This window comes from Rhineura floridana, chromosome 20, assembly GCF_030035675.1.
Source record: "Rhineura floridana isolate rRhiFlo1 chromosome 20, rRhiFlo1.hap2, whole genome shotgun sequence".
NCBI classification, from domain to species: Eukaryota; Metazoa; Chordata; class Lepidosauria; order Squamata; family Rhineuridae; genus Rhineura; species Rhineura floridana.
Window position 1 is genome coordinate 12,377,625 of NC_084499.1, and position 24,700 is coordinate 12,402,324.

Here is a 24,700-nt window from a genome sequence, read left to right on the forward strand (position 1 = left end):
AGGCAATATATGTAGCCATTTTAAAAAAAACACAAAACACTCAGTCACGTTGTTAGAAGACCAGCCTGCTATATTATACCGGGACAGCAATTTCAGCCCTGATTTGCTGAGGGGTCTATATCCACTGATACCACTTTGCTCTAGGGCTCCATGTCTAAAAACCACATCAATATTTTTTCTGTTATTATCTTCCACAAAGGAACCTATTAACAGTTAACACTGACAACTGATGGAGGACTAACTAATTCTACCGGGGGGAGGTTGAATAGCTTAGCCACAAAACGTCTATGCCGTTTAAAGCAGGGTTACAATGTTGCTCTCTAAGTTTCAAATTGTATCCTTTTTTTAGTTTAGTTTGACCATTTTATCTGGTTACATAGTCAGCGCCTGTACCCTGTGCATAAATTGCAGTGACTGGTGGTTGATGCAAACAAATATCTATGTAATCAATCAACTAAAGAGGCTGGTTTAAAAAGTGTTTAGGTTTTGGGTTTTATCTGCCACGTACAGCAAAGCCTTTCTTAAGGAAATGATCTAGCAGAAACCGACAAAAAACAATGAGAGAGGAACCAGCCCCAATTCACACAGCAGGGTGTTCTGTGATGTGGGTGTAGCCGCTGAGAACCCAGGAATGTAGGAAGCTGACTTATACTGAGTCAGACATTGGTCCATCCAGCGCAGTATTGGCCACACTGACTGGCAGTGGCTCTCCAGAGTTTCAGGCAGGGAATCTTTCCCAGCCATACATGGAGATGTCAGGGATTGAACCTGGGACCTTCTGCATGCAAAGCGGTTGCTCTGCCACCAAGCTACAGGCTTTCCTAAGAAGGCCCACCTCTCTCACCCCACTCAAATCTGCCTCCACGCAAGAGGGAAGGCCCTCTACTTTGGATCATGGGCAGTAAGCAGGATAGAATTGGGGGAAGATGTTTCCCAAGTGGGCCCAGCGCCAGCAGCTGGCTAGGTTGGGCACTGGCTGATGGCCACAAGGCTCAGAAGGGCTCCTCACTGACCCAACCCAGCCATGCCCCCAATCACAGGCCACATTCACACCAGACATTTATTCCACTGTTATTCCACTTTAAACAGTCATGGCTTCCCTCAAAGAATCCAGGGAAGTGTAGTTTGTGAAGGGTGCTGAAAGCTGTTGGAAAATTCCTGTTCCCCTCACAGAGCTACAATTCTCAGAGTTTTCTGGGATGAGGAAATGACTGTTAACCACTCTGACAAACTAGCTCTGTGAGGGGAATAGGGGTCTCCTAACAACTCTCAGCACCCTTCACAAACTACAGTTCCCATGGTTCTTTGGAGGAAGAAGCTATGACTGTCTAAAGTGGAATAAATGTCTGGTGTGAATGTGGCCACTGTCCTCCCTGCTGTGCCCCCAGGTAGCTGTTTTAGTGGTGGGCAGTGCCCCTTTTGAACTGGAGAAGGATAGGGCTGAGGGGTGTGTGTGTATGTATTGGGGGAGCTCACTGGCTTAAATAATGAAACTGAGGTTATACTTTGGACACATAATGAGAAGACATGATTCACTTGAAAAGACAATAATGCTGGGAAAGACAGAAGGGAGTAGAAAAAGAGGAAAGCCAAGCAAGAGATGGATTGATTCCATAAAGGAAGCCACAGATCTGAACAGGGTGGTTTACAACAGATGCTATAGGAGGTCACCGATTCATAGGGTTGCCATAAGTCATAATCGATTTGAAGGCACATAACCACAACAAATTGCCCCCGTAAGTTCTTCCCTACAGGTGAGAAGTCCTCATCGGGAGATAAAGAGTTAAGCAGCCTTTCCCTAGCACGCCCAAGTTCCTTTGGTTGGGGGAAAATATACACAGTATATATATTTAAAAAGTGTCACAGAACTCAGCCTAAAGAGAATATGCAACACGCAAAACATTTACAAATCATCCTAGACACTAGAGGGCAGTGGTGGAACGTCCGAGTCCCGGCGAAGACTAGAGACGGGATCTGCTGGCGGGTGCCGATTCAAAAGCACCCTGTCAGCCTAACAGGCTGGCATCAATTCAAGTTCGTTCTTTGACCATTAGCTGGGGCTTTTACTGATCTGTTGGGGGGGGTTGGTTTGGAAAAAAATACTGATATTATAGTCTGTATTTTTAAAGGAAATATTGATAAATTACTGTTCTTGCCATCAATGGTTTAGAGGCGATTTTTTTTAAAAAAAAACAAACAGTCTGTTTTCACAAATAGCTGTGGAAATTTGCTACATTAAAATCCGATTCTTGACTATTGAGAATAAACACATTAATGGAAAATTCAGTACCATATCCGAATTGGGTGGAATTCTAGCACATCCCTAGCAAAATCCCAACCACCAGTAGTTGGTGTCTACTGTGCTAGGATGAGAATTCCTTTACCAGCAAAGGAACCCTAATGGTGTTTTTGTGACACACACACAAAAAGTATTGCTGGAGCCCACATTAATTGCGAGTTTTGCTCTCCTTTTCTTAAAACAGCAGAGCTCTGGGTCACCCAGTGCAGTCGGACGTCAATAATACGTAGGACTATGAAGTTCTAGGGCTAGGTCAATCCTTCAATTCCCCTTATTTTTTTGGATTGGGGCAAAACTTTCCATTTGAGGCGAGGAAGAGATTCAGAACAATGCAAGGGAGATTTTCACATAGTGCATAGTTGAACAACGGTATTCACTCTTTTTTGGGTGGGGGAGTGTTGCTTGCTTTTACATGGGCAGCAAAGACTGTATTTAATTCTGCCATCTTTTGCAGAGCGTTATCTTTAAATTGAAACTGACTCTTCTTGCTTTTACGATAATCTGTGCATTTTAACCTTGACTTACAAGCCACCTTGTGTCATTTTATTTAAAAAGGCAAATAGAAATCATGACAGTGATAAGCTTACAAGCATCCCAACAGTCTGTTCCTTAAACGCAGCAGTCCCCAGCTAAATTGGCAGCCGTTGGCTGGCCCCACAGAAAACACTCTGAACCTTCCCCCTGTCTAATACAAGATTAAGTGATTCAATCACTGCATCATGGATTACAGAAAGTCATTACTGGCAATGGTTCAATTCAGCGAGCTAGAAGCCTCTTTTACCTTCCCTTTCCATCTCTGCCGATCCTTCAGCAGAAATGAGACACTTTTTTCCCCCTGCCAAGGGCCTCATTCCCTAGGGGGTTATTGTGGGGGCCACATGTTGGCAGTGTGGAGGGCCAGAGTGAAAAGTGGGTGTGGCCATCCCTTTTCTCTGTCACTCTCTGCTGCTGCCAGGAGAGGGGCAGATCACTCCTCCCAGAGCTTTGAGCTGATATCACTTTGAGCAGAGGGCTTTGGAAATAAGGGTGAGGGCCCCATAAAATCAGACTGAGAGATGCACGTGGCCCTAAAGCTGCAGGTCACCCATCCCTTGTACAAAAGGAAGAGTCCAAATGGCTTGAAATAATCTAGTTTGTCCCACATCAGGGGTCAGGAACCCCCAATTTGCAGGCCACATTTGGCCCGCTGGGGGTCCTAATCTGGCTCGCCATACTATTCCTGACAAACCATGGCCACCTACCCCACACCTGCCATCCTATGAGACATCAAGTGTGGGGCATGTACCGGTGTCCCTTCAAAGGAATAATTGGGAGCTTGAAGTGAGCCCCCAATGATTCATTTGCTGGAGCAAAGAGCATGCACACCACCCCATCAGCGGGAAGATGTTTGCACCAAAGCCGCTGGCAAAACGAAGGGAAAATCCTCCATGTTCAGCAGCGGTTTCAATAGAAAACTGATTCCTGTTCCTGCCACCCACCTGTCCAATTTGGTCACAAGGTGTAGGGCAGATATATATATATAAAAAGGTTCCTCACTTTTGCCCTACATGAAATCTCACTGGTAATCAGCATGTTGCCCAAAAGTCCACAGCTGCACCTTTGGCTGCTTTTTGATATAGTCAAAGCCTGCCACGTGATGTGGTCTTGGCGGGGGTGGCCACTAGGCTTAGCTGGCTGGAAAGGGAGATTAGGCAAGTTCATGGAAGGGAAGGCATCTTATCACAACCTATTAGCCACGGCAGCTGAAAGGTACGCAGAGAGCCAGGGTGGTGCAGTGGTTAGCATGTTAGATTGGGACCTGGCAGGTCAGGGTTCAAATCCCCGCTTGGTCACTGTCTCTCAATTTAGCCTACCTCATAGGGTTATAGTGAGGATAAAACTGGGAGGGGGAGAGCCATGTTTTGTATGCCACCTTGAGCTCCTTGGAAGAAAGGTGAAATATAAGTGTAACATCCAAACAGACCAGAGGTGGAGAACCTCAGTTCTGGAGGCCAAACGTGGCCCTCCAAGCTTCTCTATCTGGCCCTTGAGACTCTCTCTGGGCTATATCCCCTCCTCAGGCTACACCCTCTCTCGCCACACCGCATCTCTCACTGTGTCACTTGATGGAGAATAAAGAAACAGGCATGTAAAAATCTCAGAGCTTTTTATGGCTGGTGCGTACAAAAGCAAAGTTTGCATCCCTGGCTCTGCCTGCTTTTGACTTTGGTCCTGCCCGCCGCTGCCATGTGGCCCTTGGAAGGTCACCCACAAAGGAATGCGGCCCTTGGGTGGGGAAAAAAAAAGAAGGTTCCATTCCCTTGAAGTAGACCTTTAAATCCTGGGGTCAAAACAGCCATATGTGAGCTGGTCTGAGACTGTCGACTAGGCTGGCTTTTGCTCCAATCCGGCAAGGCACGCCTACCTGCCTCATCAGGATCTGGGCCCGCTGCTTAAACACCGATGCGCTGGAGACATCAAACCTCTGCTGCAGCCCTTCCAGCTTCAACTGGTCCATCTTCTCGTAGCAGGACTGCATCTTGACCGGGTGGAAAGCCAGCTGGGAAAGGCTCTCCATGTACTGGGGGGGGGGGGAGAGACAGAAAGCCAAGATTTAGAAACCTTCAGGTCATAGGATGGATAATAGTGAGCTCTGAATCAGTAAAAGGCAGCTTCGTTGCTGGGCAGGGAGTCCTTCCAGTCGAGAAGAAGCCAAGGGCTAGGGATGGGATCCGCTGGCTGGTGCCGGTTCGAAAGCATGCCATCGACCTAACAGGTGGTCATCGATTGGCATTTGTTCTGTATCCACTAGCCACGGCTTTTACTGATGTTTTGTTTTTTGCTTAGAAAAAATATTGATATTTTTAAAGGAAATACATATTTTGAAGGAAATATGTTTCAGAGGCATTTTTTTTTTAAAAAAACAAGTCCATTTTCAAAAATGGCCACGGAAGCTTGCTACATCAAAATCCGATTCTCAGCGATTGAGGATAAGTAAATTAATGAAGAATTCAGTGCCAAACCTGAACTGGGTGGAATTCTAGCACACCCCTACAGAGAACTGAACCTCGAACCTTCTGCATGCAAAGCAGATGTTTTACTACTCCTCTTCCCTTTGGACACAGGAAACTCCCTTATATTGAGTCAGGCCGTTGGTCCATCTAGCTCAGTACTGTCTACACTGAACGGCAGCAGCCGTTCAAGATTTCAGCAGGAGTTTCTCCCAGCTTGACCTGGAGATGCCAGAGATTGAATCTGGGACTTTCTGCACGCAAAGCAGATGTTCAGCCACAGAGCTACAGCCCTTCCCCAATAGGAAGCTGCTTTATGGCGAGTCCAGACCACTGGCCCATCTAACTTATTATTTCAACACTGACTGGCCGTGGCTAGTTTCCTATTCTCCTCACACATCTACCATTGCCAGGGTGGTTTGGTCCCCACAGTGGTTTACCAATAAGTCCTTCTTCCCAGGGAACTATGGGAATTGTCACTCTGTGAGGAGACTAGGGGTTTCCTCTCAGCACCCTTCACAAATTGCACTTCCCAGGATTCTTTTGGGGAAGCCATGAGAAGTAATGAAGAGTCCCTTTATGACAGTCACAGCGGTCACCACCCTTGGTTTGGCTGCTGGGTTGAGAATGGGAACCTTGTTAATGCCTTCTCCCAGAGCAATGGACATCCCTAAGAGCCAAACAGCAGGAAAGGGGAGAAAGTTGGCTACTGAGAAGAGTCTTCTCAGTGGCTGACTCTCTTCCTTTCACTCTGATTGGCTCCAGTCAGCAGGAAAGGACAAGGAAGCATGTACAAAGATTCTTCTCAGTGGCTAACACACTCCCCTTTCATGCTGATTGACTCATAGAAGACTGGAGACAGGCTTAGCTTTAATATGGATTTCTGTATTGAGCAGGGGGTTGGACTCAATGGCCTTATAGACCCCTTCCAGCTCTATGATTCTATGGATCCTGCTCCCAAAATGACCCCCCAAGACCCTAGACGACTATATCCCTGAAATGTTTAAAGCAGAATAAATGTATCATGTGAATGTGGCCATAGTGTTGGATGGGGATGATGTTGTGAGTGCAGCACATCAAAAGGGCACTGGCATCAAGCCCTGAATGCACCTTATCACGCAGTGGGTACATGCCTGTAGTCCAACAATATATTGACAGCCAACGGTTCCCCACCCCTGCCCTGTATCGTTATCACATTCCAGCCAACTATTAAGTTATCTCCACGTCTTTTTCCTAAGGTCCTGAAGATCCTTCCCCGCAACACCTGTCCCCTGCGTCTCCTTCTTTCCCACCAAGACCCTCAGCGATGGTCTTACCTCTCCCACTTTCTCCATTCCCCCTTCGTTGAGGATGTTCATGTTCATGTCGGTGACCTCCTTGAAAAAGACTTCCCGCACCTCGGCAAAGCCCTGGCTGGTGGGAATCATCAGGGCCTCCAGGATGGAAGAGATGTAAGGTTGGACATGGTTCCGGACGCAGATCTCAGCTTTGGAGAAGACAGAGGCTGGGCAAGGAAGTGACAGGAAGGTTAGGGCGATCTCGCACCCCAGACATAAAAACACCCACCCAGGCAGCTAGCAAATGTCACACAATCCATTTTTTTTTAAAAAAAGAGACCTCAAAAGGTCATCTAGTTCAACCCAATTATGCTGCAGAAAATTGACTGAGAGGTGGACATCTAGCCTCTGCTTTAAAAGCATTAACGAAGGAGATAGCACCTTCCAAGGCAGCCTGACATAATAGCTTGAAGACATCTTATATCGAGTCAGACCATTGGTCTGTCTAGCTTAGTATTAATCCACACCACAGTTCTTCAACCTTGGGTCTCCTGATGTTGTTGGACTAGAACTCCCCTCATCCCTAGACAGCATGGCCAATGGTCAGGGATGATGGGAGCTGTGTAGTCCAACATCTGAGCACCCAAGGTTGAAGCACACTGGTCTGTAGTGACTGGCAGCAGCTATCCACGGTTTCCGGCAGGGAGTCTTTCCCATCTGGAGATGCCGGGGTTTGAACCTGGGACCTTCTGAATGCAAAGCAGATACTCTCCCCCTGAGCTACAGCCCTTCCAGCTACAGACCACCCAGGGCCAGAGGGCAACCAGGTCGGGCCCTAGCCGAGGGACCCTGGGTCTCAAGGGCCCCCTGAAGGGCCCCTCCTTAGGGTGGGTGGGCAGCACTCCCTTCTGCGATCCGCAGCAGTGTCAGTTCTCAACCCTGCTGTGGATCGCAAGAGGGAGCTCCCAGACACCCCCCCACTGCCACACAGGCTCGCAACCCCCACCTGTGTGTCCCACCTACCTCTCCCTTGCTGTAAATGTGCTGCGGGTGCAAGCCAGCCATCAACCAAGATGGTGGCCGAGGTTTCCCTAAGAGGCTGATTCTCCTTCCATCATCTTGGCTGATGGCAGGGATGCGTGCACGTAGCAACCGTATGTGCCATCAACCGAGATGGAGGCAGCCAGGCTTGTGCCTGCCATCCAATCAGCATTTACATCAAGGGAGAGGTAGGTGGGGTCTGCATGGCAATGGGTGTGTGTGTCTGAGAGCTCCTTCTCCACGATCCGCAGCGGGGTCAGGAGCCAACATTGCCACAGACTGTGGAAGGTAGGTAGGTGGAGCGTGCGTGCGCCAGGGCCTGGGGCAGGCAGGTGCCCAAGGGCCCCAGCATGCCTGGCGCCAGCCCTGCGGCCACCCCTTCAGAGTCTCTCTCCATTGCCTACCTCGGATTTTGCTGGCCAAATGCTCCTTGGACTGGATTATTTGATCCATATCTGTGCGGATGGCGCTCCGCATTCCAGGACTCTCAGACTCGCACTTTGCCACTGCTTTGTCGTAATGGTCTTTTGTCTGGTCACAGACCATCCTGTACACAGCGTCGGAGACCTAGACAAAGAACAGAAAGGTTTTTGGGGGGTGCAGAAGAGGGGACGCAGCGAAGATAGTATGCTTCTTTAGTGAATAATCAGAAACAGGCAGCTTCACGATTCCGGATTTTGAAACCTTGACATTTCCACACCAGGGTTGTTTTAGCAAGGACTAGACCTGACCCTGCAGCTCACAATTTTTTGGGGGGGGAAAAAGTAGAACAAATTGTTCTGTCATGCATACCAAAGAAAGTTTTTAAAAACTGCAGTCAAGCAATCCAAGTTCTGTTGCACCAAAGGAGAGCCAAATTCTGCGAGCTGAATAAGTTGCACAGAACAGGTTGGGCAAACGGCTACAGTTTGCATCATTTTATTCTGCTTCTCCTAGGACGTGAAACCTGTGGTCCATCAGATGTTGTTGGACTCCAACTCCCATCAGCCCCAGCAAGGTAGCCAATGATCAGAGATGATGGGAGCAGCAGTTCACCAACATCTGGAAGGCCACAGGTTTCACATCCTTGTTCTCTCCGCTAGCATCAAGGGGAAAGGCAGGGTACAACAGCAGATACTTTTTAACCTCACCTACACATACTCTCATTTTTTAATAAAGAATTTTTATTTGCAACTATAAGCAAAGGAGAGGGGAAAAAAGATAAAAAACATTGCCAGCTGATATTAACAGTAAGAATTTCCCATCAACTCTAATTTAAACAGATACAAACACACTCTGCAAGTCTTATTCAGGGGATTGGCTGCTTTTCTTTAGCTGCCCACGTGCTTTCAAGGACATCTACACAAACATTTATAAGGGCTAGAAAGTTGAATTTAAAAAAAAAAAAAAAGACAAAGAAAGCTGAGATTTTCATGAAAGTGAATTCTGAGACCAGTTGATAATTTCTGTGCCTTCTCTTGGCACTCATGTAGCATCGTTGGACACATCCACAGCCCTACATATAAATCTGGAAGTATTCAGTAATCTGGGGAAGGGTAATGAGAAAGGAAACATATTTCTTCCCAGGGCAAGAGATCCTGGTACACTGTAGGAAAAGCTCTAATTCCAAGATGGCAACGTTTGGGAGGCAGACACTGGGAGTTGAGTATTTGTTTAAAAGGGAGGTTTCTGCCAAGCTATTTTTAAAAATGGCTCCCAGGGAAATATTTATCTTGGTTTTTCAAAAACTTTCCACCCAAAGTCATTTGACGTTCTGGGCCAGAATAATTTTACAGTGAGCTCAATGTACTTTCCCAAAACACAGCCCAAGAGATGGACAGGCCTACAAAATGTGTGAGTGGGCGCCATGGAGTCTGGTGGAGCTTCGCTTCAAGGTAGGAAGGCAGGAGGAGTTGGGAACCAGACATTCTTGGGCTACAACCCCTGCTAACCCCAGCCATCAAGGCCAACAGTCAGGGATGATGGGAGTTGTAGTCTGGCAACATCTGGAGGGCTACAAGCTCCCTCTCCTTGGAAGAGGATTATTGCAATAGAAGAATGACAGTTTTTAGGAACAAATACAGGAGGCCTTGTTCTGCCAAGCCTTCAATGTGAGATGGAATTAAATGAGGGCATGGCTCATAGGAGCATCAGTCAGCAAGACATCAAAAACCAAGTGTGGAGAATGAAGTCCAAAACACTCCCTTGTGCCGTCAAGTGTGAAGGGAGAGGGCATTCCATCCAGGGCTGAGAGAAACCGGCCCCACCTCCCTTGTGGCTGAAGATGTGAGAGAACCTGACATCCATGACTCTGCTGATCTTTGCAAATGTGTGTGTGTTTTCCATTCAGGGCAGAGTGAGCTCCTTGGAGGAAAGGTGGAATATAAATACAAACGTTGGTGGTGCCGCTGTTGGCGCTGACCCATAACAGGGCCTTCTTGGTGATGGCTCCCCATTGGAGGAATGCCCTCCCTCGTGATGTGCATCTCCCTCCCTCGTTATTGACTTTCAGGAGGAATTTAAAAGCATTCCTCTCAGCCCACACACTTTGACGGCTGAAAGATATTGTGACCAGCCACCTAGCCCTAAGATTGTTTCACATATTTTTAGATGTTTTAAATATCCTTTTTATTTTCCATTGTATTGCTTTATCTCCTGCATTTCCTGCCCTTTGGGAGGAAGGACGGGACAAAAATGGAATAAATAAAAATAATAAATGAAAAAGTTGTACAGGAGTACAGGTTTCCTGTAAGTAGGACTTAGCTGAATACAACCCTACGGCTCTAAGTTGGTCCTCTGCATTAATTTCAATGGGCCTCCTCTGAACAGGACTGGATACAACTTATAATAGTGAAATAACTAAATAATGAAATAATGACATAATCACATAATAAATAATGAACTAATAAATAAAATAATATTAATAAAAATCTGCCCATTCTTAAAAAGTCTTCCAAAGCCAGTGGACATCACCACATTTTGCAGCAGGGAGTTCCGCAAGTTTAGATATTGCACAGTGGGACTTTGCCTAAGCTTGGCACACACTCACCTGGATCCACACTCTGTGCCTCTCCTGGGCTTTGCCCTTCAGACGGGGCCCAATCATGTTCTTCAGCTCGGGGAGGAGCTCCTCCATCACCAAGTTGCTCAAGACCTGGATAGGGGTGTGGGTGAGGTCAAGTGAGGTTAAGCTCATTCAACTGATTGCATCCCTTCCAACAACAACAAGCCCTGAAGTGATTCACGAAGAGAACAAAATGCAACCGGAAAAATATGTAAAACAGAGAATAAAAACATCCCATCATTGGTGCTATTCCACATGCTTGGGAAGGGGGGAGTCTTTGCCTGGTGCTGAAATGATGGCTAGGGCTGATGGGAGTTGTAGTCCAACAGCATCTGGAGTGCCACTACGATCCCTGTCTCTTCAATATGTGAAATAAGATAGGAAGAGCCATCAGGCTCCAGTTCTCTCCCTTACAGGGTGGTGGCATAATTATCATTATTTTCAAAATAAATATATATTTGCTATCTGCACTTTTCCAATAAGCAAACACAACCTTAGAAGAGGCATTCCCTCTCTCAAATAAACACTTCTACACACTCAGATGGAAGGGCACGTCTAAGCAGACCCCGTCCGAGTCACGCCCATGCTTCATGTTTCAGGATCACTGTTTGACTCAGATGCACATTTATTCAGTTCATTTGGACTTGTGTGATTAAATCAACTAAGGCTTCTTTAATCAGATGACTGCCATCATTGTTGTTGTTATGTGCCTTCAGGTCAGTTACAACTTGTGGCCACCCTATGAACCAGAAACCTTCAATAGCATCTGTTATAAACCACCCTGTTCAGATTTTTTAAGTTCAGGTCTGTGGCTTCCATTATGGAATCAATTCATCTCTTGTTTGCCCTTCCTCTTTTTCTACTCCCTTCTGTTTTGGATAACAGCTGGTATAGCACAGTGGGGAGGACAGCCTGGCTGGGAGTCCAGAGTCTGTGAGTTCAAATCCCCGCTCATGTCTCCTGGGTGTCAAGGGCCAGCTAAAGATCACCACGCAGTGAGTGGCTCAGGGGTTATGTGCCCTGCCACCTGTGCAGCCGTGGGCAAGCGGCATAATCCCAAGGAGCCCAGTTGCCCCCCAGCTGGCAGTTGTGGACAAGGAAGGGGCTGGCTTGTGCAGCTGTGGCCAGCTGAGCAGGCCCTAGCCAGCTGGGGAGGACTAGCCTCAGAGGGAGGCAATGGTCAACCCCCTCTGAATACCGCTTACCATGAAAACCCTATTCATAGGGTAGCCATAAGTCGGGATCGACTTGAAGGCAGTGTATTTCCATTTCTGTTTTGGATGCTCTGTTCATAGGTTTTTTGTGGTAAGAGGTATTCAGAGGTGGTTTACCATTGCCTTCCTCTGAGTCTGAATGCATCTTAGTCTGGTGTCTCAGCTTAGACCATTCCGCCTTGGGTGCCCCTGCTAGGAGTCTAGCCTCTTGGTCTAGACTCCTGACGGCATTTCTCTCAGCTTCTTCAGCACTCTCAAACCTCCCTCACTATGTTAAGGTGTGCATCCTAGAGGGGGGCATCATTATTACTCACTTGCAATTTTCTTAAAAAAACCAAATTGCGCTCCCCCTCATCTGAAAGAGAACGACTGCAGCTCAGGGGCAGAGCTTCTGCTTCGCGCACAGAAAGTCCCAGGTTCAACCCCCGGCATCTCCAGGCAGGGCTGGAAGAGACCCCGGTCCGAAATCTTGGGAGAGTTGCTGCCACCCAGTGTAGACAATGCTGAGCTAGATGCACCAACGCTCTAACAGTATAAGGCAGCTTCCTATGTTCCTATGATCTCAGGCTGGCTGACAAACCTAGCAGCCCTTCACCTGTGCCCCTCCCTCAAAGACTCACCTGGGCTTCATTGCCACAAAGCATGTCCCAGGTGCCATACTGGTCCTTGGACTGGCGGTACATGCGGACGGCGTCAGTGAATGCCGGGGCCTCCACCTTGGAGTCCTCAGGAATCCCTGGAAAAGAAAAAAGGAAGTTTCTTATCGTGAATCCCTGTACTCTGGGTCTCCTAGAGAAGAGTTCTTCACTCCCCAAATGTCATTGGAGTACACCTCCCATCATCCACAGCCCGATGTCGCTGGGTTCTTTGGACTTCATCTCCCATGATGCCTAGCCATATGGCATCGGACCAATACTCCCATCCTCCCCAGTCAGATATTGCGGGACTACGATTCCCATCAGCCCCAACCAGCATAGCCAGTGGCCAGGGATGATGGGAGTTGTATCTGGGGAACCAAGGCTGACAAACTGTGTCCTGGAGGATGTTCCAACCCTTCAGGTGTAGCCACACCGACTGGGGAGCAGGCAGGGTCAATCCAAATGAACTTCTCCCGGGGGAGAGGGCACCCCAGCCTCCTAGAGAAGACAGGAAGAGCAAAGGCAACCGCTCTCCCCCAACACCAACACCACAAATCTTCCATTTTTTAAAAAACAGCCCTGTAAACCAGAGCCTCCGAATGCCCCTTGCTGGGAATCGCAAGTGGGGAGAATGCTCATGTGCTCACATCCCGCTTGTGGGCTTCCCAGAGGCATCTGGCTGGCCACTGGAAGGAGAGGATGCTGGACTAGACAGGCCTCTGGCCTGACCCAACAGGGCTTTTCTGGTGATCTTACGAGATGAGTCTCATTAGGCAGGGTTTGGGTTCAAGTTGTGCACCCGGGCAGAAAAGGTGAGGATTCCTGAGAAGGAACACCGAGTGCGTCACCACACCTCACTACAGCGTTTGGGTAGACCCAAGAGGAGTCTCATTGCAGGCACTTCCAGTGCCCCATTCGCAGGTCTGAAAACAGAGGGAAGGAGGGTGCATTCTCAACAACGGGTGGCCAAGGGGCGTAGCTCAGTGAGGGAGCAGCTGCTCCGCACGCAGAAGGTTCCAAGTTCAATCCCCTGCATCTCCAGTTAGGGCTGGGAGAGAGCCCTGTCTGCAACCCAGGAGAGGCACTGCCAGTCCGGGCAGACAGTACTACGCTGGATGGACCAACGGTCTGACTCAGTGAAAAGCAGCTTCCTATATACGTATATGTGGAAGAGCATCTCTACTAAGCTAGATGGATCAACGGTCTGACCCGGGTACAAGGGACCTTCCTACATTTCTAGCCAAGGAAAGGAAGAGGCAAACGGGCAAGGCTCTAAGGGAAGGCTGCTCTCTGCCAGTGGCAGCTCAGGAAATCAGGATTACATCCCTAAAGGAGGATTTCTATCCAGAAAACCAAAGGCAGAGGAAGTCGAGTCTTAAAAAGGAAATTGCCATACTGTGGCACGGTTGGAGTGGCGGGGAGGGGGAGAGGAAGGAGAAAGGGACGAAAAACAACGTGACAGGGGATGAATCACAGCCAGCACATGATTTCCAGCAATCTTTAACACAAGAAACCCCCCAGAAAGGGGTGGGGAGAGGAGAAAGGGGTGCATCACAGCTGCCCAGGATTCCTCTCTGTGTGATTCATTGCGTGGAGGTGTGTGTGTGCATGCACATGTAAAAGAGACTGGAAGCTTAGAGGGATGTGGGTAGCTGTTTCTGCACAATCTCTTCTTTTTCCACCCACCCCCCGCAACTTGGAATGGACTGGGCCGCTGTCAGAAAATGGAGTAAGAAAGAGTTAAGCCAGGAGGTGGCCAGATCCAGCAGAGTCAGGGCAGCAAGAATTATAGCCCTGGAAGAGTCCACTCCAAAAAGGGGGAAAGGTGGGAGGAGATTAGAAAGAGAGCGAGCAAGCAGGAGCCAGCCTTTCCAGGGCTGTTTTAATGACCCTCCAAATCCAGAGTTGGCAGCACTTACCAATAGAAGGCTGGAGGAAAGGGGGCTGGGCAGGCAAATAACATGCTCTCCTTTGAGAAAGGGCACAGCTAAAACTACCTCATCTTTGACTTTTTTGCAAGGAGCTGGCAAAAAAAAAAAACCACTCTAGGATACCGGAAAGGATTAACAGCAGCAACAAAAACCCGGCACTTTCAACACGGGAGAAAGAGAAACGCAGGAATCAGCCTCATACGGAGTCAAGGCTGTTGGTCCATCTAGTTCGGTATTGTTGACACTGACTGGCAGGGATGCCAGGGATTGAACCTGAGACCTTCTGCATGCAAAGCTCTACCGCTCAGCTATGGCCCCAAATACCGGCATGGCTGGCACATTACGGAGCCTCTTTTCTCTCATCCTCACGGAAGGCAAGGAGCTAAGCAGGATGTGACCTTGTCTCTTTCTGTCGATTACAAACACTGTTTGGAGACACCAGATGTTGCAGCCAAGTGTGTATGTGTTTGCGCTTGTGTGCGGGCGCTAGGGATGGGTGAGGAGTTGAATTTGGGTTGCATTTCAAGCAGAATTTATTTAAGTCGCACTTTCCAAAACAATATGAGAACCGAAACACAGACGTCCTTTGAAATTTGCATTTATTAGAATTTGGGGATGCAGTTCGCCAACTAAACAATATTTACAAAAATGCATATATTAGGGGACAGTGTGCATAGAAATGAATACATGTGTGAAAATAATATGCAAAAAGGCACAATGTGGTGAGCAATGGCTTGCAAAAATGTGCACCTTTGTCAAAACTGCCCACAAAAACGTGTTTATTTAGAGAAATTTGCCCCCAAATGGTGGAGAATTTTCATGAAGATTTAAAAAAAAATTTAAAAAAATTGCAGATTGCTGCAGAAATGTAGAGAACTGAATTCAACGTTAGAAACATGAGAACCCGACAGATCTTTGCATCCCTAGTTGGAAGTCAACCCTACTGGGCTTAGTCTCCATCTCCAGATCCAGGACCACCATCTCCTTAGGAACATAGGCAGTTGCCTTGTACCGAGTCAGGTCACAGACCCGTCAAGCTCAGCACATTGACTGGCAGAAGCTCTCCAGGGTTTTCAAACAAGAGACGTTCCCAGCCCTACCTGGCGATGTCGGGGACTGAAGCCGAGACCTTCCACATGCAAGGCGGATACTCTGCCACTGAGCTACAGAACCTCTTCCTTTAGATGGTCTAAAGGAGGGTTTCCCAGCATGGTCAATATTGACCTCTTGGGTTGGACGGGACAGTGAAGACGATAAACAGGGGTCAAAAAAGGCTCAGGGGTGGAAAAGACGTTTACAAGGTGCAGTGCGAAAAATGTAAATAGGAACTATAAGCCTCAGAAATAAAGGTCATGGGCTTGCACAGAGCACACCTCCTTCGCCAACAAAGAACCTCTGTGTTTAATACGATGGTTCTTCAATAAAAATGATGGTTATCATCATGATTTTCACTTGTTTCACCTCCTTATGTTTTGTACGTTTTATGATTCCTGGCAATCGATGATTCATACATATTAATCGTATCTGGTCACAGTAATACCTCAAGTGAACAAATCCTCCAGGAAAGAGGCTCCTTTTAACCAAGTCCTTTTTTGGATGTTATTATTACTAGAGTTGTTATTACTAGAATTTATTACCGACCCTTCACCCAAAGGTCCCAGGGCGGGTTACAGCAATTTTAACATAATTAAAAGCAGTTAAAAGCAACCTAAACATCTGGTGGACCTCAGCAGCAGAACAACTTCTGTTTCAGTGCAATACGGGAGGAACTCTGGTGGGAAAACATGCGAGGCGCTGAACGCATGGGTGTCCCTCTTCACACATTACTCCCCCCAAGGTAGATGTTAACTGCACAAGTCAGCAGTAAGCGGATGCAGTGGCATGTCTGAATGACCCTGTTGCAAGGATTTTTTTAAAAAATGGTAACTGTGGGTCCACCTACTGAGAAACGGGAAAGGGCACGTTCTCAGGGTTTGCAGCGATTCACAATGATCAGTACTGAGGCTGGGGAAAAGTAGCCAGGAACTTCGAGGCTATAGTGCGCATGCGTCGAACCCAAAGATGAGTTTCTAGCTTAAGAATGCCGAGCATGCGCAAACCGAGTGAACAGGCGGACCCAAAAGAGCTTTTCGGCCATGCATGCACACTACTCTTGCACCAATTTTTTTTAAAGTACCCAACACGGGATGTGGGGGGTGCACACTTTGACACAGTCAGAATGTGGCTCCTTGTCTACTGGACTGTGGCTGCTGCAGGCAGCTCGCTCATGTGTGGCTGGAATGGTGCTCCTTGCCAGGTGGCACAGGCACCTCCTCAGTAAACAGTGCTTCGGGTGTGCTGGAAGCACTGTTTACTGCAGACGCGTCTGCTCGAGTGTAGGGGAGGGTGGCAGGGAGAAAGACCAAGCACAGGGTGGTGGTGGCTGTCCCTTGCATGCCTGCTTGAGCATACAGAGAGGATGAACTGTGCTCAAAGCTTTAGATTGCTATAGCGAGATGCTGCATGATAAAAAGAAGAAAAGGCAAGGCAGGCATCCCTGGATGCATTTTGGGAGAAGTGGTCTGCACGCAAGGCTTACCTGACCTGGTTGTTTCATTTCAGACATGCACATTGTTAGTTTTAAATAAAAAGTTTGCTGAAATACACTGAACTGCTCATCTTTTTTGTGATGTAGGAACCTACCCCTATTCTTTTCCTACCTTCTGTTAAAGAAGTCATGTCCAGGAATGCATGTACTTAGTTTACTGAGGCATTACCGTATTTCTGGACTTTATTTCACTTACATTCCTAAGAATTTGGGTTGGGGCTGACGACAATGTGATACAAACTCAGACGTTTGGGAAGTCCTGGTCTGTGGGCTTGGGGAACGAACGCAGGCATTGTGTGGAGACGGGAGGAAGAGGGAGGAAAGAACGAAACTTGGGACATTTCTCTTGGAAATGGTTCCGTTTTGGCAGAGGAGGGTACCGGGAGCTGATGCTGGCTGGGTTCCAAAAGTCGGCATTGCCGTTTCCCAGGCATGTGGCAGATCACACACGGCACGTCCCTGGCTCCCTTCCCCGGCAGCTCCTTTGAAGGATTCTGAGGTGAAACCTTCCAGAGCACCTCACTGGGGTTGCCCCACTCCCAGAGAGGGCGAGGGAAATGGCTAGCCTTGCAAACACCCGCCCCAATGTCAGAATCTTCCCAAGACAGACTAACATTTTCCCCTTACACTCTAGATTTCAACAGGCAAGGAGATGTTGACCCGCAATAGCTCTCCAACACGCGATGCCCCGTGGGCCGGTTGAGGTGGCACAGTCCACGCTTGGGAACTTTTTTCAGACTGAGGGCTGCATTCCTTTCTGGGCAGCCTTCCGAGGGCTCCGTGCCAGCGGTGGGCGGGGCAAAATGCCAGAGGCCAAAGGGGGCGGAGCAATGAATGCAAACATCGCCTTTGGACTATATAGACTACTTTCTACACACATACACCCCCTCCTCCATCCAGACAAGCAAGAGGCATTATCGGAATTTAACGACACACTCTAGTCAGGCAAAAATACTCAAGGAGGGTACAAATCAGGGCCAGGGAGGGGCATGGCATGGGAGAGTTCTGAGGGCCAGACAGAGAGAGCTGGAGGGCTGCATTTGGCCCCCTAGGGCCCAAGGTTCTCCACCCCGTCATGCCCCCTGAACACTCACTGGGGAGCAGGGCAAAGGAGAAACTGGCTCCATTTAAAAGCCATTTCGGGTTAAATGCATTATTTATATACCACAAATACACCAAAGCACACGTATTGGGCAGTTTCTGTATTTAAAAAGAAACCAAAAACACATTTTTTAAAGATTCCAGTCCTCATGGCTGCAAGGCCCCATCCCTGCAGTTGAGTCATCCGGACCTCTCTCTTACCCTCCAGCCCCCACAGCCATTCATGCCAGGCAATGAAGTCCTTTCAAATAGATTAACCCCTTCTGCAAATAGCTTTACACAGCTTTTTTGATGGTGGATGGCATTTTGCTTCCTCCCCCCCCCCCAATTTTGCTTACAAGGTTTAGTTTCTGAAGGACAGGGGGATAGGTTTTGACACAGGAGAATGAATAAATACAGAAGCCCAACCTTGGGATCTCCACACATACACACACACACACGACCTTGCTCCACAGGTCAATTATACAATAGCCAGCCTAGCGATGCTTTTGTTTAAAAAGGTGGCAGCATGCCATCTGAGCCCATAAATTAAACCTCAAAGGCAAAGGACATAAATTTTAAATAACAAACAGTGCACATAGTGACAACCAAGAGCTAACTCCCAAATTCTACAGCAAAAAGAAATGAGGCAGGGTGGTTATTCTGAATTTCAGAGGGATGTCCTCCCCAAGGGAGTGGGGGGGAGATGGATGGCTTCTCACTCGCTGCCTTACCACCCGCACGGCACATTCCATGCAGGCCCAGCAGGCAGAAGCCTGCCAAGTAAAAAAGAAAAGGATGGAACAGGATGGGTGGGGACCACCGCATGCAAAATGCCACCATCTGCCAACAAGGCCTCACCCTGGGCAGGACAAAACTCCCAGCCTGCAGAGTGGTGGAGAAGGAAGGAGGGACGGAGGGAGGGAGGGAGGGAGGGGGATGTTCGAGCTTACCAAGACCTGCCGGAGCATGCCAGGGAGCCAGTGGGGACAGAATAAGGTTACAGACGTTTTCAACGGGAAGCAGCAAATAAAACCAGAGGAAATGGCCTCTGGTTGCTAAGAGAGTCCTTGGCTCTAGCACGTTATGGGAAGCTCATGTTAAGGGGACCCCAGGGAGAGCATTCATCTGCACCCCTGGGGAAGAAAAAGAGGCCCACGGCTCATGTAGATTCTCGGAATCAATCAATCAGTACTTATGTGCCTGTGCAAGGGAAGGTGCGTGCATGGGGGGGGGGGACGACGACGCAGGCTTCCCTCAGAGAAAAGCGATGCAACAGGTTAGCACTTCAAAAGAAAAATGATATGCACATGCACGCAGGCGGTAGAAACGATATGCACATGCACACAGGCGGTAGAAACGATATGCACATGCACGCAGGCGGTAGAAGCGATATGCACATGCACGCAGGCGGTAGAAGCGATATGCACATGCACGCAGGCGGTAGAAACGATATGCACATGCACACAGGCGGTAGAAGCGATATGCACATGCACGCAGGCGGTAGAAACGATATGCACATGCACACAGGCGGTAGAAACGATATGCACATGCACACAGGCGGTAGAAACGATATGCACATGCACGCAGGCGGTAGAAACGATATGCACATGCACACAGGCGGTAGAAGCGATATGCACATGCACGCAGGCGGTAGAAGCGATATGCACATGCACGCAGACAGCAGAACATAAAGGGTGGCATTCGATGCTAGACCTGTTGAAGTTAATGGACATGGCTAACTTGGGTTCATTCATTTCAATGGGTCTACTCTGAGTAGGAGTCAGTTGGCTTCCACCCAATTTGTTGCCTAGGGGATCCCACCTTCCCCTCCACCAAGGAGAGTTCAGGGTTGGCACAGCTGAGCTTTATCCCACCCTTTATTCTCGCCAAACCTGGTGCCCTCCAGATATTCTGGACTACAACTCCCATCAGCCCCAGTTGGGGGATGGTAATCAAATAATTCATGGTGCATGCCCTGTTGGTCAATGTGGACACCGCCCTGCTCTCTTCCAAAGTGTCTGGCACTGGGCATTCGGTCAAGGAGGTACAACTTGCGATTCAGGCACGGGGTGGGAGGAACCCACCATATCGCTTCATCTGCTGCTTCCTCCCTCCCTCCTCCCGGTCCGACTTCTCCACTCGTGACATCAGAAAGAGTTTCCCTAAGATTTTTCTTCTTCTAAAAATTGCATCAAGATCAGCCTCATCATGGTTGGCAGACAGTGACTCAAAGCCGACTCACAAGGCCTCTTCGTAACCACAATACCACGGTTCTTAAAAAAAAAAAAATCCTCCCCTTCCTTCAGGGGAAGGACCACAGCTCAGTGCTCTTACACTCGAGTCCTCCTCGCAGGCTTCCCAGAGGCACGTGGTTGGCCACTGTGAGATCGGGGCGTGGACCAGACGGACCTTTTGGCCTGATCCAGCAGGCTCTTCTTGTGTTTCACCGCCACTGTTGGAGGCGGTCTGTGTCCCTGAATGCCAGTTGCTGGGAATCGGAAGCGGGAAGAGTGCTGTTAAGAACAGAGCAGCCTGCTGGATCAGGCTAACGGTCAGCATCCTGTTTTTACTGTTGCACTCAGGTCCTGCTTGCAGGCTCCTCAGAGGCAGATGGTTGGCTATTGCGAGAACAGGACTAAATAGGCGTTTGGCCCGATCCAGCAGCCAGGCCGATGCTTTATTTATTTTTTCGACCTTTCCCACAATTCTTTTGTGTGTGTGTGTGTTTTAAAATGTGTATATTTGTTTTTATTGTTTTTAATTGCTGCAAACCGCCCAGAGAGCTTCAGCTATGGGGCAGTATATAAATGTAATAATAAATTAAAAAAAAAAATTCTCTGCCATGTTTGCCTTCTCTTGCCCCAGCTAGAACTGAAATGAAATGGAAATGGGCTGCCTTCCAGTCAATCCCGACTTACTGCGACCCTACGAACAGGAGAGAGAGAGAGACCAAACCTGCCTCTTCCTGGGCAGGCTTACCATTGTTGCAGTGGCGCACACAGTCCTGGAAGACCGCTTGCCACTTCTCATGCTCCTTCCCGGTCATGACGCAGAAGTAGTAGTGCCGGGCGGAAGGGTGCCAGAGGATGAGAGGGAACTGCGTGGGGCATTTCAAGACGGGGGTGTTGCCCGATTTGGGTGCGGATCCTGGAAAATAAAGAAAGAAGGAGAGACAGACATGAGTGCGACTAGTGTGGTGAGGAGCAGGTGGCCAGATTTTGACTGAGCATCAGGTAAAACCTCCTAACTGTTCGAGCGGCACGACAGTGGAACCAATGACCTAGGGAGGTGGTGGGCTCTCCAACACTGGAGGCCTTCGAGACGCAGCTGGACAGGCACCTGTCAGGTATGCTTCAAGTTGGATTCCTGCAGGGAGTTGGGCTGGATGGCCTTATCAGCCCCTTCCTACTATTCTGTGATTCTATGAAACCATCACCCCCAGTTTCAAAGCTTGGGATGCATCGTGCAATTTATATACATATGCATGGAGCACAGCAGGTGGGGACATGCGCGCCATGTAGGATTCACACAGGCATGTGGTTCGGCACTGTGGGAAACTGGATGCTGGACTAGATAGGCCTTCGGCCTGATCCAGATTCTTGTTCTTAAGGCCTGAACGACGACCAAAAAGATGCAGCTATTTAGGAGGCTCTCTGCTGCCACTCTGCATGATGCCACATGCTGAATCTTGCCTCCTTCCAATATGGGTAATTGGGTCTCTTCCTAGACACAAGGGCACAACTGGAATCCCCGGTCTCAAAGAAGCTTGCTTGTCCCACCTTTGCATGTCACCATTCCCAGTCGGGAAGCTGGCACAAAGCAGCAACTCACACAGAGAAGCGGCAGAGAAACTCCTTGCAGGCTGGACAACCTGGCTATACTCTCCACTTATTCCTGTTGCAGAGATGGTGCAAATTCCGACCAACGGGGAGGTTATCCATTACGCATGTGCGTGAGTTACCTCTCTGGGTTTGTTGCCTTCCAGCGAGGCGGCACTGCCCAGATTGGCAATTTGTTCAGAACACGCAGAGGACTAGTCCCCTCTCAGTGGTGGCCACACACACTCCTTTCTTCCCCAACCTGGTGCTCTTCAGATGTTGTTAGGAGTCCAACTTATATCAGCCCCAACCAGCATAGCCAGTGGTCAAGGATGACTAGAGTCCAGCAACATCTGGGGTTTGGATTCATAGAATCAAAAAATAGGAGAGTTGGAAGGATCCTAAAAGGCCATCAAAGTTTCCCCTGTCCTGCCTTGCAGGCGTGCTGTCAAGACTGCAGCTAGGGAATAAAACACGCGAATCTCTTGTAAGTGCTATGCAAAATTATGTTAACAATGATCATCGCTGAAGAGAAATGGAGAGAAAGAAATAAAAACAGATAAAACATTAGAAGGAATTTGAACATCTTTATCTACACCACCCCTGCAGGGGGCGGGGAAAAAAGCCAAGCTTGAATTCAGTAGTTTGAACAGAGGTGTCACAACAAAACAGACCAGCCTAAAGGCCTGGAGAAAGGCGTCTCCTTGCAAGATGCAGAAGGCATAGATTTGTCTACCACATGCCGCTGAGGACAGGCAAATGTGCAGCCCTTCTGCCACTTCTGGGTTTGATTGCTCAGGCAAAGGACGGAGGAACATCTGGAAGGCAGGAGCTTTGAGAAAGGACCCCAGCTAATGTGCTGAATCCGTGCTTGGCTGTGAAAACAGACTGGATGTGAGTCAGTAAACTGAAGTTTAATCCAGACAAGACTGAGACGCTGTTGGTGGGTGGCTCCTCCACCGAGCTGAGTGGTGTGCGGTCCTCTCTAGACAGGGTCACACTCCCTCTGGAAGGATCAGGTTCTCCTGGATCCAATTGCAGTCACTTGAAGCACAGGTAGCCTCGGTGGCACAGAGTGCCTTCCAAGTACAACCCTATCTGTATGGGAGCAACTTGGTGACGGCAATCCATGCTCTGGTAACCTCAAGGTTGGGCACTGCAATGCACTTTTCTTGGGGGTCCCTTTGAAAACGTTGCAAACGCTTCAATTAGAGCAGAATGCAGCTGCCTGACTGTTGACAGATTCAAGCCAAACAGATCATATAACACCAGCTCTGCTTCCGCTACACGCCGGCTGCCTGTACGCTTCCAGGCCCGACTGAATCTGCTGGTTTCAACCCAGAAATCCCTTTGCAGCTCAGGACCCCAATATCTTCTGGAACGCCTCTCCCAATATGAACTTACCTGGACTCTTGGTCCTTCATTTGAGGCCCTTCTCCAGGTCCCTTCTTTGAGGGAGGCTCAGAGAGTGATAACAAGGGAGGAGGCAGGTGCGTCCTTTATAGTATTTGTCTCATTGGGTGCCTACACAGTGGCTGCCTTGGTGTGTGCTATTGCCTAATATTAATGGCAGGATGGCGTCAAAAGTAGTGGTATTTATGCACACTGAAAAGCAGGGCGGGTTGCCAGCCTCGCGTGCTGGTTCACGGCGTCCACTGCTTTTGGGGCCAGGCATCCAAACCAGCATCCACCATGATCAGTAGTGCAGGGTCCCTTCATATTAGTCAAAGGCATGGCCCTCTCCTCTTGTTTGCGGGGTTGAGAATGAGAACCTTGCTAATGCCTTCTCCCACAGCAACAGCCAATGAGCATGAAGAAGGAGAATGTTAGCTATTGAGAAGAGTCTTCTCAGTGGCTGACTCACCTCCTTTCTCTCTGATTGATTCCAATCAACAGGAAAGGACAAGAAAGCATGTTAGAAGACTCCTCCCAGAGGCTAACACCTATCATGCTGATTGGCTTATGGGATGCTGGATATATATTGACCCTGCTCCCAAAAAGGTAAAGGGTCTAAGACCCCCCAAGACCCTGGATGACTACACCCCTGACCATGGTCATTAAGAGTCAAGACCTCAAGTGCAAAAGAATAACAGGAAGGAGAGGGTACAAGCTCAACTTTTAAAAGTTTTTTTTAAAAAAACTCTCCGCATTGGAATCAGGACTAAGAGGAGTTTCTTTGCCTCGTCTTCGGATATCCTATATACCTGAGATGGGGAACTGTTACTCAGCCAGAGGGCCGCATTCCCTCCTAGGCAGCATTCAGTGGGCCACATGTCAGAAGTGGGTGGGGCCAAAGGCAAAGTGGGAGGGAACAACGAATGTAAAGCTCGTAGGCTAGTTCCTATGCCCACTAGCACCCCCCCGATCCTCCACCCATTGAAACAAGCAAGCAAGAGGCATTGTCAGAGTTCAGGGACACATTTCAGCAAGGCAAAAACACTCGAGGAGGTGTGGCCTGTGGTCACAGGGAGAGTTCCACGGGCCAAGTAGAGAGGGCCCAGAGGGCCACATTTAACCCCTGGGCCCAATGTTTCTGTGCCAAAATGAGCTGGAGAAATTTGGGAGTCAGGAAATGGTGGGAGAACTCACCCGGCAAGTTGTTATTGACCAGTTCCACATACTGCTCCAAGGAGGTGAGAATCTTGTAGCCAGCGCTGTTGACGAGAATTCGGGGCTGCAGACCCCTCTCGTAGGCCTGCATGGAGGAAGACAAGAATCGGAACACATCTGCTAAAAACAGCCAAAAGGCAAATCAGATCTGCCAGAACCACCCAAGATC

General features: G+C 48.7%; 1 protein-coding gene across 1 annotated transcript in view; it reads right to left on the reverse strand.

The window, feature by feature from the left end:
• Nucleotides 1-24,700, reverse strand: part of NIBAN2 (niban apoptosis regulator 2) — a 95,680-nt gene that overhangs the window by 8,498 nt on the left and 62,482 nt on the right. Inside the window, exons 4-10 of the mRNA XM_061603687.1 lie at nucleotides 24,511-24,616; nucleotides 21,083-21,250; nucleotides 12,485-12,600; nucleotides 10,636-10,740; nucleotides 8,012-8,174; nucleotides 6,606-6,793; nucleotides 4,704-4,859 (exon numbers count right to left, since the gene is read on the reverse strand). Coding sequence (XP_061459671.1) covers nucleotides 4,704-4,859; nucleotides 6,606-6,793; nucleotides 8,012-8,174; nucleotides 10,636-10,740; nucleotides 12,485-12,600; nucleotides 21,083-21,250; nucleotides 24,511-24,616 — 1,002 coding nt within the window. The remainder of the gene's footprint in view (nucleotides 1-4,703; nucleotides 4,860-6,605; nucleotides 6,794-8,011; nucleotides 8,175-10,635; nucleotides 10,741-12,484; nucleotides 12,601-21,082; nucleotides 21,251-24,510; nucleotides 24,617-24,700) is intronic.